Raw genomic sequence first — 24,933 nt, 5'->3', positions numbered from 1 at the left:
CCAGGTGAGACCCACACCAGGTGAGACCAGCTCTGTCTGACCAGGTGAGACCCACACCAGGTGAGACCAGCTCTGTCTGACCAGGTGAGACCCACACCAGGTGGGTCTACCTGGTCCTGAGTGTGTGTGTGTGAATGTGTTTCACTTCTCTTCAGGAGTAAGGTCTGTAATTGGCTGGTCTCTGTCTTCCAGGTCTGTAATTGGCTGGTCTCTCTTAGGGGGAGGATATCTCGCAGGAGTTCAGCTTTTTATTTCTTTTGAAAAAGAAAATACGTTTGAAGAAAACAAAAACATCAATACAAAAAGTATTTCCGAAGACATATCAGCATTTACTTATGAAGACGCGGGTTATCTTGGCGACAGCTGGAGCAATGGGGTGGTTGCCACGACAACTTACACGCAGATGACGCAGCAAGAGGCAGGTCAAGATGAGAACAGCGTTAGGGTCAGCCCTGACAGAACAGTTAGGGTCAGCCCTGACAGAGCAGTTAGGGTCAGCCCTGACAGAACTGTTAGGGTCAGCCCTGACAGAACAGTTAGGGTCAGCCCTGACAGAACTGTTAGGGTCAGCCCTGACAGAACAGTTAGGGTCAGCCCTGACAGAACTGTTAGTTAAGCAACAAACTAACTAAAAAAGCAGCAACAACATATAGATTTCTATATACGTATTATACACACACACACATATACACACAGTCACACACATGGAGGAGTTAGCAGCTGTCACCACTGGACTAATGAGAGTCGACACTTGAAGATCAAACTCCTCCATCCCTCTCTTCCTCTCTCCTCTCCTCCTTCCCTCTCTTCCTCTCCCCTCCTTCCCTCTCTTCCTCTCCCCTCCTTCCCTCTCTTCCTCTCTCCTCCTTCCCTCTCTTCCTCTCTCCGCCTTCCCTCTCTTCCTCTCCTCCTTCCCTCTCTTCCTCCTTCCCTCTCTTCCTCCCCTCTCCTGCTCTCTCCTCCTTCCCTCCTTCCCTCTCTTCCTCTCTCCTCCTTCCTCTCTCCTCCTTCCCTCTCTTCCTCTCTCCTCCTTCCCTCTCTCCTCCTTCCGTCTCTTCCTCTCTCCTCCTCCCCTCCCCTTCTATCCAAATCCATCTTCTTTAGACCAGAGAGGTTACCATTAGCAACAGAATAAGGGACCAAAGAACTAAACATGTGTATTGTTCTCAGCAGTGATAGAGGCTGACCCCTAACCCCGGTCCCTGACCCAACCCTGACCCTGACATACTGATGATACTAATACCACTAAATACTACTATTGATATTACAAATGTTATTATAAACTTAAAAGGAAACACTAACTTCAGGTTGAAAGAGGAAAACAATGGGTTTTGTTCCTTTTACATTTATAGCTACTGCCAGGTTTAATATATTTAAACAAATAGAGAGAAAAAAATATATATTTTAAAAAGCTATTCTATTTTAGTGGTGTAGAATGTGGGGTTTAGACCTGGTTTGGGGCATGCTCAGATCATTCACAACATACCATCTGGAACATTCCATCCACATCACATGACATCTGCTCAGTTGCTAGGCGCCCACAGCAGCGAGGGGGCTCCACACGGTTGGTTTCCACGACTAACATGTCCTCCTTTCTGGGGTTGGAATCCTTACTGCCTTTCCTTACTGCCTTTCCTTGGACAAAAACAGGAGAGAAGAGGAGGTAGGAGAGAGGATGTTGTTGAGAAGGAGAGGGTGAGAGAGGAGGAGAACCCTCCTAGGAACCCTCCACCCACCTGTTCTAGAACCCTCCTTTTCTAGAACCTTTCACTCCACCCACTGGAAATGTACAGCAGGTATCTTCTAAATTATTCAAATCAAATTAAACGTGGCCTTTAAAACAGCGTAGGTCGAGTGCCAATTAAACGTGGCAACTTTGTGTTTATGCAGACGTGTCAGGAATAAAATGAGCCAGAGATGAGGTGTTGTGACGAGAGCAGAACCAGAACCAGAACCAGCTCCACAACAGAACCAGCCCCACAGTAGAACCAGGGCCACGGTAGAACCAGCAGAACCAGCCCCACAGTAGAACCAGGGCCACGGTAGAACCAGGCCCACGATAGAACCAGGGCCACGGTAAAACCAGGCCCACGGTAGAACCCGGGCCACAGTAGGCTGGTGAGGAGGGGGTGGGGGTGAGGAGGGTTTGAGTCCCTAACCCTTACCACTCCCAATGATGTTATCACACTGCCATTATTTAACCAACTTCCCGTTTGTCATCATTATTCAGCCATGGCCGCAATCATACTTTTCTGAGCATGCCCAATAGAGAGCCCGCGGTTAAAGGTTGGTAATGGTAATACTCGTATTAATGATTCTTTAACTATGGTTTGAATGCTGAGGATAGTATCTTATTATAAATTTGAAGTATGTATGTAGAATAAACTTTCTAGGGGGTTACTAGGGAGGGGGTTTGCATTTTAAAGATGTTAAACTTCTGGTTTCTCAGCACAATGCAACATAAATATATGAGAAAAGATACTGAATCTGTTATGTTGACTTGACTTGCACTGAGGCAAAGCTGTCTTCAAAAACTGGAGGATAAACGCTGTTTACAGTTCCTTCTGAAAGGGGAGTGCGCCCTCTGCCTGTGTGGCAGTGTCATAAAAGCATGGTACACTGAATAGCGAACAGAACCTTTTTTATAAAAAAAAAAAAAAGTTCTGTCATAGTCTGAGAAACCAAACATTGATTCCTGTTGACGTTTCTTGAAAACTTGCTGCTTAGATCATTTCATACTCATTATTAAAAGGATTGTTTTATAATTATTTATTTGATCAAGTAATTACTTGATGTCAATGGTATACAGTTAGGTCCATAAGTATTTGGAAATTGATCATTTTGGCTCTGTATACCACCACAATGGATTTGAAATGAAACAATCAAGATGTGCTTTAAGTGCAGACTTTCAGCTTTAATTTCAGGGTATTTACATCCAAATCAGGTGAACGGTGTAGGAATTACAATACATTTTATATGTGGCCCCCCCTTTTTAAGGGACCAAAAGTAATTGGACAATTGGCTGCTCAGCTGTTCCATGGCCAGGTGTATGTTATTCCCTCATAAAGGGAGTTCGTTATTTCATTGACAAGGAGCAGATAAAAGGTCTAGAGTTCATTTCAAGTATGGTATTTGCGTTTGGAATCTGTTGCTGTCAACTCTCAATATGAAGTCCAAAGAGCTGTCACCATCAGTGAAGCAAGCCATCGTTAGGCTGAAAAATCAAAACAAACCTATCAGAGAGATAGCAAAAACATTAGGTGTGGCCAAATCAACTGTTTGGTACATTCTTAAAAAGAAAGAATGCACTGGTGAGCTCAGCAACACCAAAAGACCCGGAAGACCACGGAAAACAACTGTGGTGGATGACAGAAGAATTCTTTCCCTGGTGAAGAAAAGCCCCTTCACAACAGTTGGCCAGATCAAGAACACTCTCCAGGAAGTAGGCGTATCTGTGTCAAAGTCAACAATTAAGAGAAGACTTCACCAGAGTAAATACAGAGGGTTCACCACAAGATGTAAACTATTGGTGAGTCTCAAAAACAGGAAGACCAGATTAGAGTTTGCCAAAAAACATCTAAAAGAGCCTGTACAGTTCTGGAACAACATCCTATGGACAGATGAGACCAAGATCAACTTGTACCAGAATGATGAGAAGAGTATGGAGAAGGGAAGGAACTGCTCATGATCCAAAGCATACCACCTCATCAGTGAAGCATGGTGGAGGTAGTGTTATGGCGTGGGCATGTATGGCTGCCAATGGAACTGGTTCCCTTGTATTTATCGATGATGTGACTGCTGACAAAAGCAGTAGGATGAATTCTGAAGTGTTTCGGGCAATATTATCTGCTCAGATTCAGCCAAATGCTTCAGAACTCATAGGACGGCGCTTCACAGTGCAGATGGACAATGACCCGAAGCATACTGCAAAAGCAACCAAAGAGTTTTTTAAGGCAAAGAAGTGGAATGTTCTGCAATGGCCAAGTCAATCACCTGACCTAAATCCAATTGAGCATGCATTTCACTTGCTAAAGACAAAACTGAAGGGAAAATGCCCCAAGAACAAACAGGAACTGAAGACAGTTGCAGTAGAGGCCTGGCAGAGCATCACCAGGGACGAAACCCAGCGTCTGGTGATGTCTATGGGTTCCAGACTTCAGGCTGTCATTGACTGCAAAGGATTTGCAACCAAGTATTAAAAGTGACAATTAGATTTATGATTGTTAGTTTGTCCAATTATATTTGGTCCCTTAAAAAGGGGGGGGGGGCACATATAAAATGTGTTGTAATTCCTACACCGTTCACCTGATTTGGATGTAAATACCCTGAAATTAAATCTGAAAGTCTGCACTTAAAGCACATCTTGATTGTTTCATTTCAAATCCATTGTGGTGGTATACAGAGCCAAAATGATGAAAATTGTGTCAATGTCCAAATACTTATGGACCTAACTGTATATTTATGTAATAATTTATTTGCGTATTAAGCCAATTATTTATATAATTTAATCAGTTATTTTATTTCATAGTTATGTTAAGGTATTTATCAAACAGAAATGCTTGTTGGGGCTTTTCTCTTTATCTCCTTTTTTTCAATTTTACAATAAAAATACAAACTGGTTGACTGGTCCTTATCAGACTGAATGACTGGATAGTCTGGAGAGAGGAGAGAAAACAGAAAGTGAGATGAAGACGGTGATGTGAGGTCAGAGTACAGCAAGGCAGTTCATCTTTATTACCATCTGTTTATGATGCCCTCACGCATACCCTGCTCTGAGATACAACACATGAACCTCATACCCTGCTCTGAGATACAACACATGAACCTCATACCCTGCTCTGAGATACAACACATGAACCTCATACCCTGCTCTGAGAGATAACACATGAACCTCATACCCTGCTCTGAGAGATAACACATGAACCTCATACCCTGCTCTGAGAGATAACACATGAACCTCATACCCTGCTCTGAGAGATAACACATGAACCTCATACCCTGCTCTGAGAGATAACACATGAACCTCATACCCTGCTCTGAGATACAACACATGAACCTCATACCCTGCTCTGAGATACAACACATGAACCTCATACCCTGCTCTGAGAGATAACACATGAACCTCATACCCTGCTCTGAGATACAACACATGAACCTCATACCCTGCTCTGAGATACAACACATGAACCTCATACCCTGCTCTGAGAGATAACACATGAACCTCATACCCTGCTCTGAGATACAACACATGAACCTCATACCCTGCTCTGAGATACAACACATGAACCTCATACCCTGCTCTGAGAGATAACACATGAACCTCATACCCTGCTCTGAGATACAACACATGAACCTCATACCCTGCTCTGAGAGATAACACATGAACCTCATACCCTGCTCTGAGAGATAACACATGAACCTCATACCCTGCTCAGAGATAAAACATGAACCTTATCTTGTCTGATGGGGGGGGGGGGGGGGGTACAGCTTGCTGACCTCCAGGCTGGGTGATGGGAGGGTACAGCTTGCTGACCTCCAGGCTGGGTGATGGGAGGGTACAGCTTGCTGACCTCCAGGCTGGGTGATGGGGGGTACAGCTTGCTGACCTCCAGGCTGGGTGATGGGGGGTACAGCTTGCTGACCTCCAGGCTGGGTGATGGGGGGTACAGCTTGCTGACCTCCAGGCTGGGTGATGGGGGGTACAGCTTGCTGACCTCCAGGCTGGGTGATGGGAGGGTACAGCTTGCTGACCTCCAGGCTGGGTGATGGGAGGGTACAGCTTGCTGACCTCCAGGCTGGGTGATGGGGGGTTCAGCTTGCTGACCTCCAGGCTGGGTGATGGGGGGTTCAGCTTGCTGACCTCCAGGCTGGGTGATGGGAGGGTACAGCTTGCTGACCTCCAGGCTGGGTCTGCTCCGCAGAAGAGGGCACCCTTCAGTAAAAGTTTAGGGGAGATTGTCTCGACTTTACACTCCGGTCTGTATGAGGTGCTCTGTACCTGCATCCATCCCTTCTCTATCTTACCAAGAGCTGGATTTTTATGCAATTAATTCCCATCACTGCTGGAGATTCATCCTGTCATTAGGACAGGCTTAGGTTATGGTTAGTTTATCAGGGATGGAGGGACGAGATGAGGATGAGAAGAGAGAAGAGTTTAGCAGTAAAACTAAGAAAACACAAAACACCTAACATCAACCCAACACTTTTTTTATTATGTAAAATGAATGATTATAATAAAATGTAAAACACATATTAGTTCACTTTCAATAAAAGTATTCAACAATATCTAACTAAATCACAACAAATGTGTAAAACATTACAGTTAAAACATGTACACCATATAAAACACTTATATACAATCTTTCAATATATTATAATATAGAGATTTTGTTTCTTTACCTTGAAAGATAGGAAGGCAAGCAGCTTGATAAGGGAGTTTTGTCTTTGGGAGGATTTTGATCTTAATCTGGGAATGACTGACAATCACCCTCCACACACACACCCTGGTGAGTACTGACCCTCCACACACACACACACACACCCTGGTGAGTACTGACCCTCCACACACACATCCTGGTGAGTACTGACCCTCCACACACACACCCTGGTGAGTACTGACCCTCCACACACACATCCTGGTGAGTACTGACCCTCCACACACACACCCTGGTGAGTACTGACCCTCCACACACACATCCTGGTGAGTCCTGACCCTCCACACACACACCCTGGTGAGTACTGACCCTCCACACACACACACACACACACACACACACAGGTAAGTACTGACCAGGTAAGTACTGACTCCACACACACACAGACACCCTGGCACAAAGGGGAGGCATGTACCTGACATGGTGAGGTATACTGTAGTATATACCTTTTATCAGGCCTCTAAACCTGCATCAGAAAGGTATCTCTCCAGGAGCAGGTTTGGAGTGTAACCCTACAGGAGGGTATCTCTCCAGGAGCAGGTTTGGAGTGTAACCCTACAGGAGGGTATCTCTCCAGGAGCAGGTTTGGAGTGTAACCCTACAGGAGCAAGGTTTGACAGATATGAAGGTATATGACACAGTACTTCCAAGGACTGTTACTCAGAGTGGTCCTGAGTAGCATGTCCTGTACCTCAGATTTTATGGACAGGGGTACCATGTCCTGTACCTTGTCTTTACATTCAGTTATTGAATACTGTGAATAAGAAACACAGTTTTCTGTAAATATGATGAGATAACAATGGAGTGGACCACAAATCTGTTCCAAAACCATGAGCCACCTGGGTGTCTGTGCCAGTGCAGACCATAATAATCAGGCACCAGGACTTGTTATTTACAAAAATCAATTTTGATGAACCCGCCTTCAATCAGAGCAGAGTTAAACAGTCATTTGGGGATTTTCACATTTCAGAGTCTGTGTTAGTGCTGATCCAATGTACAGGTGTGTAGACGAGTGTGTGTGTGTGTACGCTGGGTCCTTCAGATTGTTTAGGGAGTGAAAGACAGGAGTCTCTCCTCCTCCTCACACCAGCAGCAGGCCCAGCAGCAGCAGCAGAGTGTGTGTGGTGGGGAGGGATGCCCCCCTGCTGTGCAGGCGAGGAGTCCTGGGGGGACTAGGGGCAGAGCTCTGCCTGAGTCTGGAAGGGGGCAAGGCCTTCAGATCCTGCAGCGCCCCGAACGCGGCCAGACAGAAGGCCGGGTCCCCGGTGGTCAGCAGGTCAAACACACACGACTGGAAATACACATCCTCCACCTGCAGTGTCTCCCGGCAACGAGCCGTGGCCTGCTCCACCGAGTAGACCTGGGGGGGCGGGGCCCTGGGGGGCGGGGCCCTGGGGGGCGGGGCAGGCCCCAGCGTGTGCTGTGTGATCAGCTGGCTGCGAGGACAGCCATGGAGGCAGAGCTGCAGGCCCACCTCCTCCGGCCCCAGCATGTCCTCGGGGACCCGGATGGCGAAAGTCAGGTAGAGCCCCACACGGCGCACGATGATGGAGGCGCCCAGGTAGCGTGCCTGGATGTGGACATGGCGCCCAGCCGGGCCGGGCCGGTCCAGGATCAGCAGGCTGGACGCCTCGCCCCCCCCACTGCCCCCCCCGCTGCTGCTGCTGCCGTCCTGGAAGGCCGAGGGCAAGTCCTCGGTTGTGGCCTGGTACACCTTCTGATCCGTGCAGCCCTGGAATGACTTGAAGATCACCGTTATCTGAGGAGGGAGGGGAGGGAGGGGAGACCACAGGATGAATCATGAGGAGAGAAAGAATGTAATGCCCAAAACCACCACAGGGTGTCACCCCAGCATCACACTTCCAACACTGAGGTCTTTCTGCAGCTTGGGTGGTTAAACAGAGCATGACTAATGACTCTCTTACTGTGATAAGACAACTAACAAACTGTATATAAAGAGACCATACTTGGTTTAACTGATGTTGACATAACCATCTCACATCAGCACACATCCAAGCTTATCTCCCACAGAGCATCCAGACTAGCTACAGTATAGCTTCCATCTACTGCAGAGCATCCAGACTAGCTACAGTATAGCTTCCATCTCCTACTGAGCATCCAGACTAGCTACAGTATAGCTTCCATCTACTGCAAAGCATCCAGACTAGCTACAGTATAGCTTCCATCTCCTACAGAGCATCCAGACCATCTACAATATAGCTTCTATCTCCCACAGAGCATCCAGACTAGCTACAGTATATTCATAGATTTAATTTGACGTCACACAGTGGTCGCGGCACCATCTTTAGGACTGAATTGCAAGATGCCGTCTATCTGCTGTGCTGTGGGATGTGATAACAGCAAATCTCAAATAAATGGATTAACCTTTTACAATGTCACAAAAAACCTTGAACATCGTAAGAAATTGATTACAAAATGTAATTTATAATTTGAGCATGTATAATGTTATTATGGACAGCTAGCAAATCAAATCAAATTTATTTGTATAGCCCTTTTTACACGCAAGCATGTCACAGAGGGCTTCACATATGCCCATAGAACTGCCCCTCAACCAACCTAAACCCTCAAGGAATACAAGGAAAAACTCCCAAAAAACTCAACAGGAGAAAAAAATTTAAGAAACCTTGGGAGGAGCAATTCAGAGAGGGATCCCCTCCTCCAGAGACGGTTGGTGAGAGAGAGGAGCAGAACACAGGCTAAACATAGTCATACAGTGTCGGTGAGTTTTTAAAACACCAAAATCCATTGTTCAACTTTATAGATGTAGGACAGGACCGGGAGACTAGCACTATCTATATTTAGGCTACATTAGTAACGTTACATTTACATTTAGTCATTTAGCCGACTCTCTTATCCAGAGCGACTTACAGTAAGTACAGGGACATTCTGCCCAAGGCAAGTAGGGTCAAGTGCCTTGCCCAAGGACAAAAGTCATTTTGCACAGCCAGGAATCGAACCGCAACCTTTGGATTACTAGCCCGATTCCCTAACCGCTCAGCCACCTGACTCCCTGTTAGCGTTATATGGTTGAAATACGTTATGTTGCTACTTGTTGTAGTGGCGTTAGTATGCTAAACTACTTTTCATTTGTTGTCCCGATGTGATATTACAACAGAATCTGATGGCAATTCAGTTCAGTGATAAACGCTATTCGTGTAATGCTAATATCGCTTGATTAACAGACTGCCAGTTACCCTTCTTGTGATCAAGAACATTTTCTTCATATCCAGATGATACATTTTGGGATCATTAACCCATCCTGAGGTGAAGTAGCGGTAGTCTTCAGTGCTTTTAAATGCCTTAAGAGCTTCCCCGGTGTATGGAGAGGGATTGTGGACGAGGTAAACGTAGATGTCAGCAAATGTCAAATTTGGCAGGTTTTTACTCAACTTTAGTGGAGTAAGCAGTTCACTTGACAGTTAATAAGGATCGAAACCTAAAGTATTTATTTTCTTTAAATACCGTTACTTTTCGTCGGTGGTAAGGTGTTCTACTTTGTGTAACATCATTTATGCTCACTGAGGAGACCCGAGGAGAGGCTGCGAATCGGTCATAAAGATGGGGGCTGCAACAACAACAAAAAGTCACGTGACTGAAACCCATGGATAGCTTCCATATCCTGCAGAGGATCCAGACTAGCTACAGGACTCTACTGCCAACAAACTAGAGAACGCTGATTTCCTCCAGAACATTCTTCGTACCTCACTTTAAGAAGCCTGCTGACAAATGTGAGATAACCTCACTGTCTGCACAGAGCTCTGAGAGAGATCTTGAATACCAGCCAGCAAAACCACAGCCTTCTAGAATCTGGACTAGTACCCGATTAAGACCAGAACCAGACCAGACCTAGGACCAGTACCAAACTAGACCTAGGACCAAAACCAGACCAGACCAGACCTAGGACCAGACCAGACCCAGACCAGGTGTAGGACCAGTATCAAACCAGACCTAGAACAAATACCAGACCAGGTGTAGGACCAGTACCAAACCGGACCAGTACCAGACCAGGGCTAGGACCAGTATCAGACCAGACATAGGACCAGTACCAGACCAGGGCTAGGACCAGTACCAGACCAGACCTAGGACCTGTACCAAACCAGGGCTAGAACCAGACCAGACCAGGGCTAGCTGGTTATTCCTCCTGGTTTCTCAGGAGAGTTTGAGAGCCTCTATCAGAGGGGTGACGCCGCTTCAGACAGGGTGAGAGGGGAATGTGGAGCACCTTAATCACTACCATATGACCCGTTAACACAGGAGCACTCAACCATGGCCCCAGCCAATACTACGCTCTGTCCCTCTCGCGCACTGTCCCTCTCGCGCACTGTCCCTCTCGCGCACTGTCCCTCTCGCGCACTGTCCCTCTCGCGCACTGTCCCTCTCGCGCACTGTCCCTCTCGCGCACTGTCCCTCTCGCGCACTGTCCCTCTCGCGCACTGTCCCTCTCGCGCACTGTCCCTCTCGCGCACACACACACACACACACTAACCCTATGCAACAAAACATGAATAAAACAAAATATGAATAAAATCATATAATTATGATTATCATCATCAAGTTCAGAGCCCTTAGCTCCAGTTCCCCGCCCGTCTCCAAACCCCGCCTACCTTGCTGGTTGCCGTGGCGCTGGATCCCTGGACGACAGGTACGTTGGTGACCTGCACGGACAGGTAGCGGTTGTCTATGAGAGGCCACGCCCCCTCCACCTTGCAGGTCTGGAACTCCTCCCTGAATGTGCGCAGGTGGGGGTCCCCGAACAGGCTGCAGTGGGCATACCTGCCGAGGTGCCCAGCAGCCAGGGCCCGGCTCTCATAGTCGCAGAGCCGGGGGAGGGGGGGCCGGGGGGTGCCGGGGGCCCTGGCGGGGGAGGTGGGCCCGTCGGAGGAGCAGTTGTGCTGTGAGAACAGCTCCTTGATGCGGAACACGGCCGAGTGGTACACCAGGTCTCCTCTGCAGCTGCGCGCGGTGCGCCGGGTGCAGAGGGCATACGCCCGCAGGGAGATGCAGTAGTCCGGGTGCATCTCCTCCTGGAGCCCACTGGAGGGCGATGTCGAGGTCACGTACTCTGCGTTGCAGCGCTGGATACGACACTGCTGACAGTGAGCTGGAGCACAACAAGAAACAGAACAGTCAGAACACTGAAGTCACTATGCCATCGCAGCCAGTCATAACAGTCACTATGCCATCTCAACCAGTCATAACAGTCACTATGACATATCAGCCAGTCAGAACAGTCACTATGACATATCAGCCAGTCAGAACAGTCACTATGACATATCAGCCAGTCAGAACAGTCACTATGACATATCAGCCAGTCAGAACAGTCACTATGACATATCAGCCAGTCAGAACAGTCACTATGACATATCAGCCAGTCAGAACAGTCACTATGACATATCAGCCAGTCAGAACAGTCACTATGACATACCAGGCAGTCAGAACAGTCACTATGACATATCAGGAAGTCAGAACAGTCACTATGACATATCACCCAGTCAGAACACAGTGAACAGTCACTATGACATATCAGCCAGTCATAACAGTCACTATGACATATCAGGAAGTCAGAACAGTCACTATGACATATCAGGAAGTCAGAACAGTCGCTATGACATATCACCCAGTCAGAACACAGTGAACAGTCACTATGACATTTCAGCCAGTCACAACAGTCACTATGACATACCAGCCAGTCAGAACAGTCACTATGACATATCAGACAGTCAGAACATTGCTCTCCCAATAGCAAACCGTAAAAAGTTACATGGTCTGGCCTAGTCTGGTCCATAGTAACTTTCATGGTCTGGTCCACAGCTGTATGAGTTGGGACAACTCAACAGAACTCACATTATATTGAAGAAATTATCTTGAGACCAACACTGTTCCTGTGAGCACTGGGGCCACAAAAATAGTAAAAGGGAACTATTTGTGCTTTGTCAAGCCATGGCAACAGGTTAACCAATCGTGAAGCTGCTTTTTGGGGTGCTGCAGTGGAACCACTCTGGAGGAGGGGTTTGGCCTTGTCAATCAAACATGTAATGTTGTCCAACCACTGGGTTACACCTGAGTAATGGAAATCTTAACAGACTTTTACAAAAGCCAAAAATAATTCTGATGCACACCCCTACAAAAACAAGACTTATCCAAATTATTCAGGTTCAGGTCTGGTTCTCCAGGGTCTGGTCTATGTTCAGGTCTGGTTCAGATTCTGGTATGGTTCTCCAGGGTCTGTTCTATGTTCTGGTACTCCAGGGTCTGGTGTATGTTCTGGTACTCCAGGGTCTGGTCTGGTTCTCCAGGTTCTGGGGTCTCATTTATAAACGTAAAACTGGGCTGAAAATGTGCGTACGCCACTTCCCACGCAAAGGTTGTGATTTATATAAAACAAACTTGACGGGAGAATGTGCGGTCCTCCACGCAAACTCTGACTGTATCTATCTGTAGGCCTACGCACATTTTGGAGACAGTGGGAATTGGCGACGCAGATGACCGTATTGTAGTCAGACTGCAGAAAGTAAATGTGGGAAGAACGATTACTCGTAATATTTATACATTTTGTTTTCCTCACACACGTTTTTTTCAATCCATTTCATCATTATCATGAAGATTAAATCCAGCTGTGCTATTTGTGCTGGTAGGCCTACTGAGTGATAATTGTTCCATAAACACCTTGTACAATCCAACTCAAATTTTAAATCAAAATTCAGCACTGTCTCACCATCAGATTGTCCACTACGGGAGTGCAGGAGGGGGAGATGCCTGACTGCATGGAATACAGCATAACATCACATACAGGCCCGTAAAGATTACCCCCGCAGCCCCCGCAGGGATGGGGGGCCTCGCGTGGCAGGCCCCCCGTTTTGTTTTTTGTTTTTAATCCAATTTGAATTACATGGGATGTCTTATTGTCTTGTCTGTGTTTCCAGAGTTGATATAAAAATAAAGGAAAGTATATTTAATTGTGCTTTCTTTGTTAGCTAGGTAAGTGACATGACGAAGTAGGTCAGATGGTCACACAGACCGGCGAGCCCGCTGCAAATAGGTAGCTAACTGTAGCGTAGCGTAGGAAAAATGAAACGCACATTTAAAAGCGGTGCCCAAAAGCGGCATTCAAAACAGAAAATTTCTGAATTAAATGCCAAACTTCCCAAAATTACAAATGTCTTTTTCGACCAGCCGGTGAAGGATGCACTCATCTGCCAGAAGAGACAGGTATTGTACCGTTTGCTATAGCTAACATTCCTGTACCACGTAGCTAACGTTAGCCTATACTTGACAGCTGTACTGCTCTGTCTGTATTGTGCTTCCTAGCGTTAACAGAGCCTCCTTTCCAAGAGCCAGGAAAATTTGCCTTGCTCCTTTATTGACTTCCTATCAAGCTGACAACATTGAAATGGAGTGAAACTACAAAAAAAGAGAAAGTAGAAAAAGTGCTTAATTTTTAAATATATTACATAACTGACATTATTAGCAAACATGATAACGTATGCGACAGTAGTATCGTGCAGTTGCAGCAATTGCGTTTGACTATTTAAACATACAAAAAACATAATCAAAGTTACAATAAGTCATTGTATTTCAGTTATATACATATTATGATCGTGTAAAACATACAGTCATTGCTTTCTACAAGATTCACACGACAAAAAATGGCTCCACTTATGATTTATCGAACACGCTAATAATAAAACACAACTCCATACTATCAAGTGTGCCTGATGTAGCCACTGCCATCAAATTATTTCTGACAATACCCGTGACTGTCGCAAGCGCTGAAAGGTCAGTTTCCAAGCTGAAACTGATCAAAACATATCTCAGAAGCTCCATGTCACAAGAGAGGCTGTCAGGTCTGGCCATCCTTAGCATAGAAAATGAATGTGCGCACAGTTTAGATGTAAAGAGTGTGGTAAAAGACTTTGCACACAGATTTGCTAAAAGACGCGCACATGTGTAGGCTATTCACCTGCAAACCGTTTGAGCTTTTTTTCTTATTGAATAAATTTCCCTCACAAGACAAGCTTGAGTTTTGATATTTTGCATTTATTACACGGCTCTTCAGAATGTTCCAAAAAATTCAGTTGAACGCGTCGGGGTCCTGTTCGTCCCGTCGGTATTTGTATTACATTATCCGTTACATATGTGGTGGTGGTGGGGGGCCTCTCAGGCTTATTCTGCGGGGGGGCCTCATGTGTTTCCGTTACGGGCCTGATCACATATCCTACCTTTATATAACTGCAGAACACAGTGTATAACTAAATATATTTATTTAATACTGTGCAAATATCCTCATATGTCAAAAACTGGAAATACAGTCGTTAAGCTCCCGCGCAATCGATACACTATGTCCTCGTTATCAGTCCAGACTTTAATAGACTGTTCATAACAAAATGCTTTTGTTTTCAGATTGTATCTCGACTCGGGGTATCGTCTGGCACAGTTGACGCCAGTTTTTTTTTATTGGTGATCCACCGGCCATCAAATAATGTGGTTTTTGGGCCTCCACCAATAGGCTAACAGTGTCTGAGAAGTTGCACTTTGTTGTTTTTTTTCCCACCGGTCGCCATGATTCATCGTAAAGAACAATCGCATGCCAGGGTCATTAATATACTGGATTAGCATTCATGAGGTGCTTTGCATTGACCATTTATGGTTAAAAATGGGGGGCGTCTCAATGCGGGGTAAGATGCTGATTCATGTACACACACTTGTGGGTAATCTATGATTTATAAAGGGAACATTGCTTACAGGTGTGCGTACGCACGGTTTTATAAATCAGATTTTTTTTGCCGTACGCCATTTTAGGCTTTTGGGCGTACGTACACTTTTAGTAAGCATCCTACGCACAGTTTTATAAATGAGACCCCAGGTCTATTTTATGGTCTGGTTCTCCAGGGTCTAGTCTACGTTTATGATACTCCAGGGGGGGTGTTCCATCAACGTCGATTAAGGAAAAGAGAGACTTATTTCGCCAAGTCTCGCTTACTTCAGCGAGAGTTCCGTTCCATTAAAGTGGCTTATTCTAGTTCTAGCTACGTAACCAAGGTAACTTATACTTCGGAACTAGCCTCCTCCGTGTCAGGCTAAAAGTCTAGCTAAACTAAGATGTGTTGCAAATAATCTCAAACAGGCAGAAACAGAATGTCAAGACAGTTCCGTCGAGTAAATTCCTGCGCGCAAAGCACTTTGTTCGGAAACATAAGTGCAGACTTTTTGAAGTGAAGACATTCTTAAGAATGTATTAATTTAAATAAACAAGAAATAATGTGACTATAACCGTTTTAAAAAGCCATTGGTTAATTGACATAAAATAAGGCCTTAGAAACTAAGCAGAGCGTCTAGACAAGTTACAATCAATTATGTCATATCCTTTCTTTGACAACCCTGTGGATGAAGGTTCTCAGTTTATACAAAGAGCATTTATCCTTTCTTCTGGCCCATTCCCATTGTTACACTAGTGAGAGCCCATGTCGTGCAGTAGCAGCCCTTTAACCCTTGTGCTGCCTTCGGGTCACATTACCCAATCAGAATCAGAATTGGTGTTTATTCGCCATGAAAGTTTGCACAGACAAGGAATTTACTTTGGCAGGAGAGCCTACCTAGGCAGCCATTTTCGGCGCCAACTAGAAAGTTACAGCATAACATGAGGAGAGGGGAGGATAGAAAAAGGCAACCCCCAGACAATGCTCCTAGAGGAGTACAGTGTGGAAACAGACAAAAACCTCAGCACATAAGCACAACAACATTTACAAAGACACGTGACTTGCAACAGGGAGTGGGGGGGGGTAGACAAGCATCATCTGGACCTGCAGCCATGGTAGGTTCTGGACACAGACCCGCCAGTCACCCTGGGGAAACAAGCAGGCGAAGGCATTGGATGGGGGTGGGGGGGTGGTGATATCTGTAGTAGGTGAAAGTTAATGTGTGAGTAGGTCTGGGTTGGCGCCCCCGAACTAGGCCACAATCAGCCCGATTCTCCCTATGCAGATTGTGTTGGCAAGAAGACATCCTTGGTCATGACCCGGGCAGAGACCAAACCACAGATGTCGGTTGGGGGGGGGGGGGGGGGGGTCTCGCTTTAGCGCTCTCCAGGGGAGTTGTTTTCCAGCAACGGCCTTGGTCAAGGCTTGTGCTGGTTACGGGGCCGAAAGTGGATAAGATTGGGGTAGTTGTTTTGACGAGTAGCCGCGACTCAATTTTCACGGCCACCCTTCAGGAAGATCCCTATCTCCTCCATCTTCCTTTGCAGAGCCGCAAACTTATCCCTGTTGTAATCCATACTGCGTTGTAAGTTCACAGTCTGAGCTCCAACAGCTCTGCCCAACGCATCAATCATGTCGGGCAGCCTAACGGGGCTTTTGATGGCCGCAGCCGTTTCCTTGATTTTCCGATATACAAGGCCAGCGCTTATTCCAAACAGCTGAAAGCCTGTAATCACGGTTCTGAATATGAATATGTCTTCAACGTCCTCCACGGAAAGCGCCGCTAGGCACACAACATGCCAATTCGCCCACGCGTCCATCGTGTAGCCAGCTGCGAACGTCCCGTCAGGACAGTTAGGTTCCCACGAACCCGAGCTTCTCTTCGAGAAGACGGTGTCAATTGCATTGAGAGACCAGCTAATTAATTCCATGCTTCTAGTTTCGGAGAGTGATGATGAGAGAGTATCTTGAGACAGACAAGACAGAGCCAAGCAGGGAAGGTCAGGGAGGGGAGGAGAGAAAAATGCGACCGCCTTCGTCGAGAGCCAAAGAGAAAAAAAGAAAAGAAAAAAAAAAAGGTTCAGAACTAACCATCGTTGTGTTTACCCAATACAAAAACAAATACAAATAATTTTCTTTTAACCTTTGCAATGTGGGGGGTCTGAGACAGCCCAACGGTTAAAAGAAAATGCTTCACTTTGTTGTTGTATGCGGTAAAGTTGTCGCAATACGACGGTGGGTCACAATGACTGATGGGTCAAAATGACCCGAAGATAACACAAGGGTTAAATGTTTCCACCCCTGCCCTTCAAAACAGCCACAGTCTGCTACTGTCCAAGCCCTTCAAACAGCCACAGTCTGCTACTGTCCAAGCCCTTCAAACAGCCACAGTCTGCCACTGACCAAGCCCTTCAAACAGCCACAGTCTGCCACTGACCAAGCCCCATCTGGATCTGTGGAGGCAGACTATGTTAATTGGAAATCTGGAAATCTGGGTCAGCTGTCCATACACTGTCAGCCAGAACAGTAATAATTGGATTTGGATTAAATATGCACGCGTAATATAATTATATATTTATTTTGTCATGCTGAGCAATTTTAAATGACTGTTCTGCCAAGCAAAGTGTGCTACAGTTTGGGTCACCTTCTGATCTGAAAGTTTGTGCTGGATCTGTGCAATAATACTTATTTCAGTGGATCCCCATTTTAGTCATGGTCATCTTTCCCTTTTATCTTAAATCTCAGCATTTAGCAGTTGATAAATGTGTGTGGCAAAGTTATTTTGAAGTAATTTATTAATTTTGTTCAAGATGTGAAGACAAACATTATTATCCCACATCAAGTGCAATTAACCATGGCCTTCTTCAGTGTTTTGAATTTTATCCTACAATTTTCAATTGCTGCCACACTTTCTTGGGCTATTATTCTAAATCTCCTGTTGAGAATATTGTCTATAGGCTACTGTCGGTTTCAGACAGCTCATCAAATTACGCTAATTATCAGTAGGCCTAAATGCATATAGTTATGCTAAGTAGATTTGGTAGGCCTACAATTTACACATTTTAACGGTCATAATGGTTTGACAAGTTGTCTCCCTTGCCGTGTTAATTGCGGCAACATTGCCCTTTTTGGGGACAACTCCCCCCCCCCCCCCCAAAAAAAAAAAAAAAATCAATTTACGCTGCTGAAAATAACACCCATCTGCTGGTTTACGCTTTGCTTTTTGCGACATAACTCCTCTTTTCGACGATCGCCTGATCTGGGCTGCACAGTCAAAGCTTATTGAGGTCTAGCTTGAATTAGCGTTGCCTGTTAGTGGAACGGAACGTTAGTGGAACGGCTTGAGGCTTAAGTCTAAGTTGACGTTTACCCAAGTGAGACTTATTCGTGTAAGCGCAACTTGCGTTAGCGATGTTGATGGAACACCCCCCAGGGTATGGTCTGGTTCTCCAGGGTCTGGTCTATGTTCTGGTCTGGTTCTCCAGGGTCTGGTCCATGTTCTGTTCTGGTTCTGGTCCCGGTGGGCGGAGGCCTGCAGCACAGAAGGCTAGGCTCGTTCCTGCTTCACGACCAGCTGGAACACCCAGAGCAGGAAGTGAAAAGCTGCCAGCCTAAATCTGAACGTAAATACACTTCTGGTACGAAAGGTGACTTCTTTGTTGGTTTTGAGCCTCTTGTTTTGGCTGGAAGATCGAGAGTTTCCCAGCAGCTAACAGCAGCAGTCAAGCACCCATTTAGAAGTAAACACAACTGTTCTGTCAATGTAGGTTTTAGCTTCAAGATAAGCCCCCTGCCAGACAGTGAACAGAAATATGAGCTGTTTCTGTAAAAAATATTATGATAACATTCAAAATAATTATATGTTTGTTTAGCAGATGCTTTTATCCACAGCAACATATGGTGGGGGATCCGAACCTGCGATCTCTTCCTCTGCAGTCAAAGACTCTAACCACTGATCTGTACCCAGCCATGTCAGAATAACAGTACATTCAGCTCTAACCACTGAGCTGTACCCAGCTAGGTCAGAATAACAGTACATTCAGCTTTAGTATTTAAGTTAAGGAAGAGAATCCTGTTGCCATCTTCCACCACCCCCTCCCCTCCTGGAAAGAGAGAGAGACAGAGAGAGTCTCCGGTGAGAGAGCAGGGTGTGGGAGGCCTGACCCCAGCCTTTCTACCTCCCTAACCCTAACCCTAACCCAACCACAAGCACAGGGGTCACAGTGGAGCTGATCCCTGCTCCACACAATCACTGCCTGTTGAACCATCAACAACAAAACAGGTCTTTGTAGCTGACCGCAGAGAGCACCCAACATGAGGCGGCAGGAAAGTAGTGGGGGTGTGTGTTTTGTGTGAGTTGAGTGTTGTGTGGGTGTGAGAGTTGTGAGTTGAGAGCGTTGTGTGTTGTGAGTGTGTTGTGTGTTGTGAGGGTGTTATGTGTGTTTTGTGTGAGTTGAGTGTTGTGTGTGTGTGTTTGAGTGTTGTGCTGAATGTATCAAAGGCTAAAAGGGGCTCTCAGCATTTAGTCTTTATTAGGTTCCAGTGACTTGACTAATATATTTAAAATGGGGTTGAATAATTACCAGTTGTATGGGGTTAAATGGGTTCTACTTGAGACATCAACATGTTAAAACACTGAAAAAGAATAAGTCCGGAAAACAACAAAACAGAAAGCTCATGTCTGGAACAAGAACGGTAAAAATGCACATTTCAGAGTTATGGGGGGGGATAGGTCCATCCAAATGTACCAGGTATTCAGTTGAAATGTTTTACTAATAAATATGCAAGATAGTTTTGCTCACTGGGGACAATTTAGTAACAGAAACAACACAGACCATTTGTTCGTTTGGAACTGTGGCAACATTTACGTAAGGTAGATATTGTAATGTAGCTGATAGTGTAAGAAGTTTAATTCGGCTATATTACAGGCGTCAGTAGAAGCAGAGAGACGGCGGCCATCGTCTTTACTGTGTTCATGTAACAGTAAGACGGGCTGTTCGGTCAGCTAGGCAGGCCACGGAGTCAAGCTCAGAACATGGTAGCAAATCAAGCATGAATGAAACACAACACCGTCGAATAAAAAACTTGTAAAGTACCCAACAGTTTGTGTCTTGGCTACAAAGTAATAGTTGTGACATAAAAATTTAAAAAACATTCGTGGAACGTTCGCTCTCGTCCAAGCGAGCACACTGCGAAGCTAGACCTTTAATAGTCTGGAAGTTACAAAGTAACATTAGCTACGCTAAATTGAGAGGTAACGTTAGCTAGCTAGCTCAAGGTTGCTAAAAAGAGGATATGCTTGTTACCCAATTAGTTTTAACTTCGGCTTTATGATGACAACATTGGATTTCTCCAAACCAAATAATAAGTAAAGTTGTTTTATCCAGTTCGTCAGCTGGAGAAAACTTTCCCCTGAAATGAGCTCGTGCAGCAGCCACTAAACTACAGAAGCTCTGGAGCTACCGTGTCTCTACCAAGATTGGTTAACATTTGAAAACAATTAGCCTATAACTAATTATAACTATCGTTTAAATGTATAAACGTTCACTCATTCCTACCAGCCTCATACTCTACATAATAAGTGATGCGTAGCCCAAAACAGTGCTTCAAACCAAGAATGTTTTCCCATCATCACCACCATTCCACAGTGCGGAAAAACTGTTAAACTGTGCGTGCAGGAGTTGGAGGAGAAGAACCCCATCGTACCTGGTCGCAGCAGCAGGCAGGATAAGACCATGGTCAGGGTTAAACAGTTCCAAAGCTGCAGCTTAGCCACGTTGTGAGGTCCGCTTCTCCCCATACCAATCCATCCAGTTAGAATAAAGAACTTCGACTGCTTCTCATGGACGCTGGAGCTGCGAGAAATTACAAAAAAAATCGTCTCCTTTCCCAAGTGCTGTCATTCAAAGGGGGCCCCTTCCGTCGGGGCGGCTCTAACTGGGAGGGGCGGAGCCGCGGCGGTTGTTGGCCAATGAAATACAAATGATTCGTTAAGTACTTGATATTTACGTGTGTGGTTTGCGGTAATCACGGGACACGGCCACTGGAACATGTTTTTACATAACAACAAAGGCTTTACGGTCAAGCTTTTACGACCAAAATGTTTTAATTAATAGAGGTCCTTTACAGTACTTTACATTTACATATCTTATCACAGCTAAACTTCTCAGCTATGATTTTGTTCCATTACAGCAACGTGTTGCTCCTTTGTGGCCAACTTTCCATCTCTTGAACCTTGAACTCTGTATTTCATTTGCCCAGCTGTGAAGCCGGGCTGGGCAGCGCTTCACACAAACACACACACACACTCACACACACACACACACACACACTCACACACACACACACACACACACACACACACACACACACACACACACACACACACACACACACACACACACACACACACACACACACACACAGACACCCACACTCACACACACACACCCAAGCTCACACACAAACACACACTCACACACACCCATGCTCACACACACTCACACACACACACACCCAAGCTCACACACACACACACACACTCACCCACAAACACACACCCATGCTCACACACTCACACTCAGTGCCTTGCCCAAGGACACAACGTCAGTTGGCATGACCGGGAATCGAACTGGCAACCTTCGGATTACTAGCCCGATTCCCTCACCGCTCAGCCACCTGACTCATACACTCATACACTCACACACACCCACTCTCACACACTCACACACACCCACACTCACACACACCCAAGCTCACACACCCACGCTCACACACACACACACCCACGCTCACACACCCACACCCACGCTCACACGCTCACACACACACACTCACACAAAAAATTAAAATGGACCCAGCTAATTACTGTATAAGGGTTAGCAAAGTGAATGCAGGAGACACTGTAGCAAAGCGTTGTTGATGCTGTCAATGCAGGAGACACTGTAGCAAAGTGTTGTTGATGCTGTGAATGCAGGAGACACTGTAGCAAAGTGTTGTTGAGGCTGTGAATGCAGGAGACACTGTAGCAAAGTGTTGTTGATGCTGTGAATGCAGGAGACACTGTAGCAAAGCGTTGTTGATAATGTGATTGCAGGAGACACTGTAGCAAAGCGTTGTTGATATTGTGAATGCAGGAGACACTGTAGCAAAGCGTTGTTGATGCTGTGAATGCAAGAGCTGTGTTGGTCTCACCTGTCAGTTTGAGGAGTGGAAGCATGGATGGATAACATTTCCTAGGAAGAAGAAAAACAGCGAAAACATTTAGTTTAATTATATGACTATTAATTATATTAGCATGTTCACTGACATCCAAAGACAGAGGTGTGGGTGGAGGGGGTCCAGAGGTGTGGGTGGAGGGGGTCCAGAGGTGTGGGTGGAGGGGGTCCAGAGGTGTGGGTCGAGGGGGTCCAGAGGTGTGGGTGGAGGGGGTCCAGAGGTGTGGGTGGAGGGGGTCCAGAGGTGTGGGTGTGGAGGGGGTCCAGAGGTGTGGGTCGAGGGGGTCCAGAGGTGTGGGTGTGGAGGGGGTCCAGAGGTGTGGGTCTGGAGGTAGGAGGATCCATGTTGGCCAGGCTGAAGTGAAGCTTGTCTCTGTGGATTCATTAAAGATCTTTTGTCCTTTGAGGAGGTGATGCTCCCTGGTCAGTGAGGAGATGATGGCTCCCTGGTCAGTGAGGAGATGATGGCTCCCTGGTCAGTGAGGAGGTGATGCTCCCTGGTCAGTGAGGAGGTGATGCTCCCTGGTCAGTGAGGAGGTGATGGCTCCCTGGTCAGTGAGGAGGTGATGGCTCCCTGGTCAGTGAGGAGGTGATGCTCCCTGGTCAGTGAGGAGGTGATCCTCCCTGGTCAGTGAGGAGGTGATGCTCCCTGGTCAGTGAGGAGGTGATGCTCCCTGGTCAGTGAGGAGGTGATGGCTCCCTGGTCAGTGAGGAGGTGATGGCTCCCTGGTCAGTGAGGAGGTGATGCTCCCTGGTCAGTGAGGAGGTGATGGCTCCCTGGTCAGTGAGGAGGTGATGCTCCCTGGTCAGTGAGGAGGTGATGCTCCCTGGTCAGTGAGGAGATGATGGCTCCCTGGTCAGTGAGGAGGTGATGCTCCCTGGTCAGTGAGGAGGTGATGCTCCCTGGTCAGTGAGGAGGTGATCCTCCCTGGTCAGTGAGGAGGTGATGCTCCCTGGTCAGTGAGGAGGTGATGCTCCCTGGTCAGTGAGGAGGTGATGGCTCCCTGGTCAGTGAGGAGGTGATGCTCCCTGGTCAGTGAGGAGGTGATGGCTCCCTGGTCAGTGAGGAGGTGATGCTCCCTGGTCAGTGAGGAGGTGATGCTCCCTGGTCAGTGAGGAGGTGATGCTCCCTGGTCAGTGAGGAGGTGATGCTCCCTGGTCAGTGAGGAGGTGATGGCTCCCTGGTCAGTGAGGAGATGATGCTCCCTGGTCAGTGAGGAGGTGATGGCTCCCTGGTCAGTGAGGAGGTGATGCTCCCTGGTCAGTGAGGAGGTGATGGCTCCCTGGTCAGTGAGGAGGTGATGCTCCCTGGTCAGTGAGGAGGTGATGCTCCCTGGTCAGTGAGGAGGTGATGGCTCCCTGGTCAGTGAGGAGGTGATGGCTCCCTGGTCAGTGAGGAGGTGATGGCTCCCTGGTCAGTGAGGAGGTGATGGCTCCCTGGTCAGTGAGGAGGTGATGGCTCCCTGGTCAGTGAAGCACAGCGCTGCTCTACAGGTGGCTTCTCTCCCTGAGCCCTCCAAACCCCCCCTTCCTCCCTGCCCCCACCCCCTCCATACCCACTCTACCTCCCTGCTCCCACCCCCCTCTATAGAGTATCTGTCCAGATTGACGGGGAGAGAAAGACCTAGGGGATCTCTGAAACCCAGAAGAGGAACAGAGATTTACATCTAAATATATTTATAGACAGACTTTCAGGTATCTAAAGTTAACTATTAAAGGCATCTATAATTAGATACCTAACTCCTGAATGTATCTCTTGTTAGATAACTAGCTCTTGGCTGGATCTGTAGTTAAACAACCATCTGGAGGTATTTATACTCATTATAATTAATAATATCATATTTTGCTTTCATTCAAAACAATGTGAAGGGGGATTTGAACTTGCGACCACTTCCATCTATCTACAATGATGTTCTACCACTGAGCTACATCCATCCCTTATAGATATCCATAGTTAGTTAACTAACTCTTGAAGGTATCTATGGTTAGTTAACTAACTCTTGAAGGTATCTATGGTTAGTTAACTAACTCTTGAAGGTATCTATGGTTAGTTAACTAACTCATGGTATAGATACGGCAGAGAGGTGCACAGGTGTGTGTGTGTGTACATTTGTGTATGTGTGTGTGTGTGTGTCAGAGTGACTCACCTCAGGTGTGTGTGTGTGTGTGTGTGTCAGAGTGACTCACCTCAGGTGTGTGTGTTTGCAGCTCAGCAGGCGATGTTACCCTGGTTACTCCACAGTGTCCGTGGGCAACTGAGCCCAGTAACTCCTTGCTCTGACAGAGAGAACCCAGACCCAGACCAGACCACAGAGAGGAGTTAAGGCTCAGGGCAGCTGTTTGCTGCAGGAATCGGCACTTTGATTAGGAAGGTTCCCTGTGAGCGATGGGCCTTAATTCCTGCATATCTGGGCAGGGCATCGGCACAGAGCTGGACAAAGAAAGAGAGTGGAAAATGGACTAGAGAACATTCACATGCTTGCACGCATTCAAACACACACATTCAGAAATACACATCCATACACACACATACATTCATTGTTCTTTGGCTTGACAACATGTGTC

The 24,933-nt window shown here is 46.5% G+C and overlaps 1 protein-coding gene across 2 annotated transcripts; it reads right to left on the bottom strand.

Annotated features, from left to right (window-relative positions):
• Positions 1-6,201: 6,201 nt before the first annotated feature.
• rgmd (RGM domain family, member D) lies at positions 6,202-24,655 on the bottom strand. 2 transcript variants are annotated; one of them, XM_067230457.1, is made up of 5 exons: positions 24,556-24,655; positions 22,346-22,386; positions 20,858-21,006; positions 11,060-11,556; positions 6,202-8,193 (listed from the first exon to the last, which is right to left on the bottom strand). In XM_067230457.1, exons 2-5 carry the CDS (start codon positions 22,381-22,383, stop codon positions 7,516-7,518), a joined length of 1,362 nt encoding a protein of 453 aa, XP_067086558.1. In that variant the 5' UTR covers positions 22,384-22,386; positions 24,556-24,655; the 3' UTR covers positions 6,202-7,515. The 2 variants fall into 2 exon arrangements, with proteins under 2 accessions (XP_067086558.1, XP_067086559.1); XM_067230458.1 differs by lacking the exons at positions 20,858-21,006; positions 22,346-22,386; positions 24,556-24,655 and adding an exon at positions 18,522-18,658.
• Positions 24,656-24,933: the final 278 nt, after the last annotated feature.

This window comes from Osmerus mordax, chromosome 27, assembly GCF_038355195.1.
Source record: "Osmerus mordax isolate fOsmMor3 chromosome 27, fOsmMor3.pri, whole genome shotgun sequence".
NCBI lineage: Eukaryota > Metazoa > Chordata > Actinopteri > Osmeriformes > Osmeridae > Osmerus > Osmerus mordax.
Note: the sequence above shows the minus strand (reverse complement) of the source record. Positions and strands in the feature narration are given on the sequence as shown.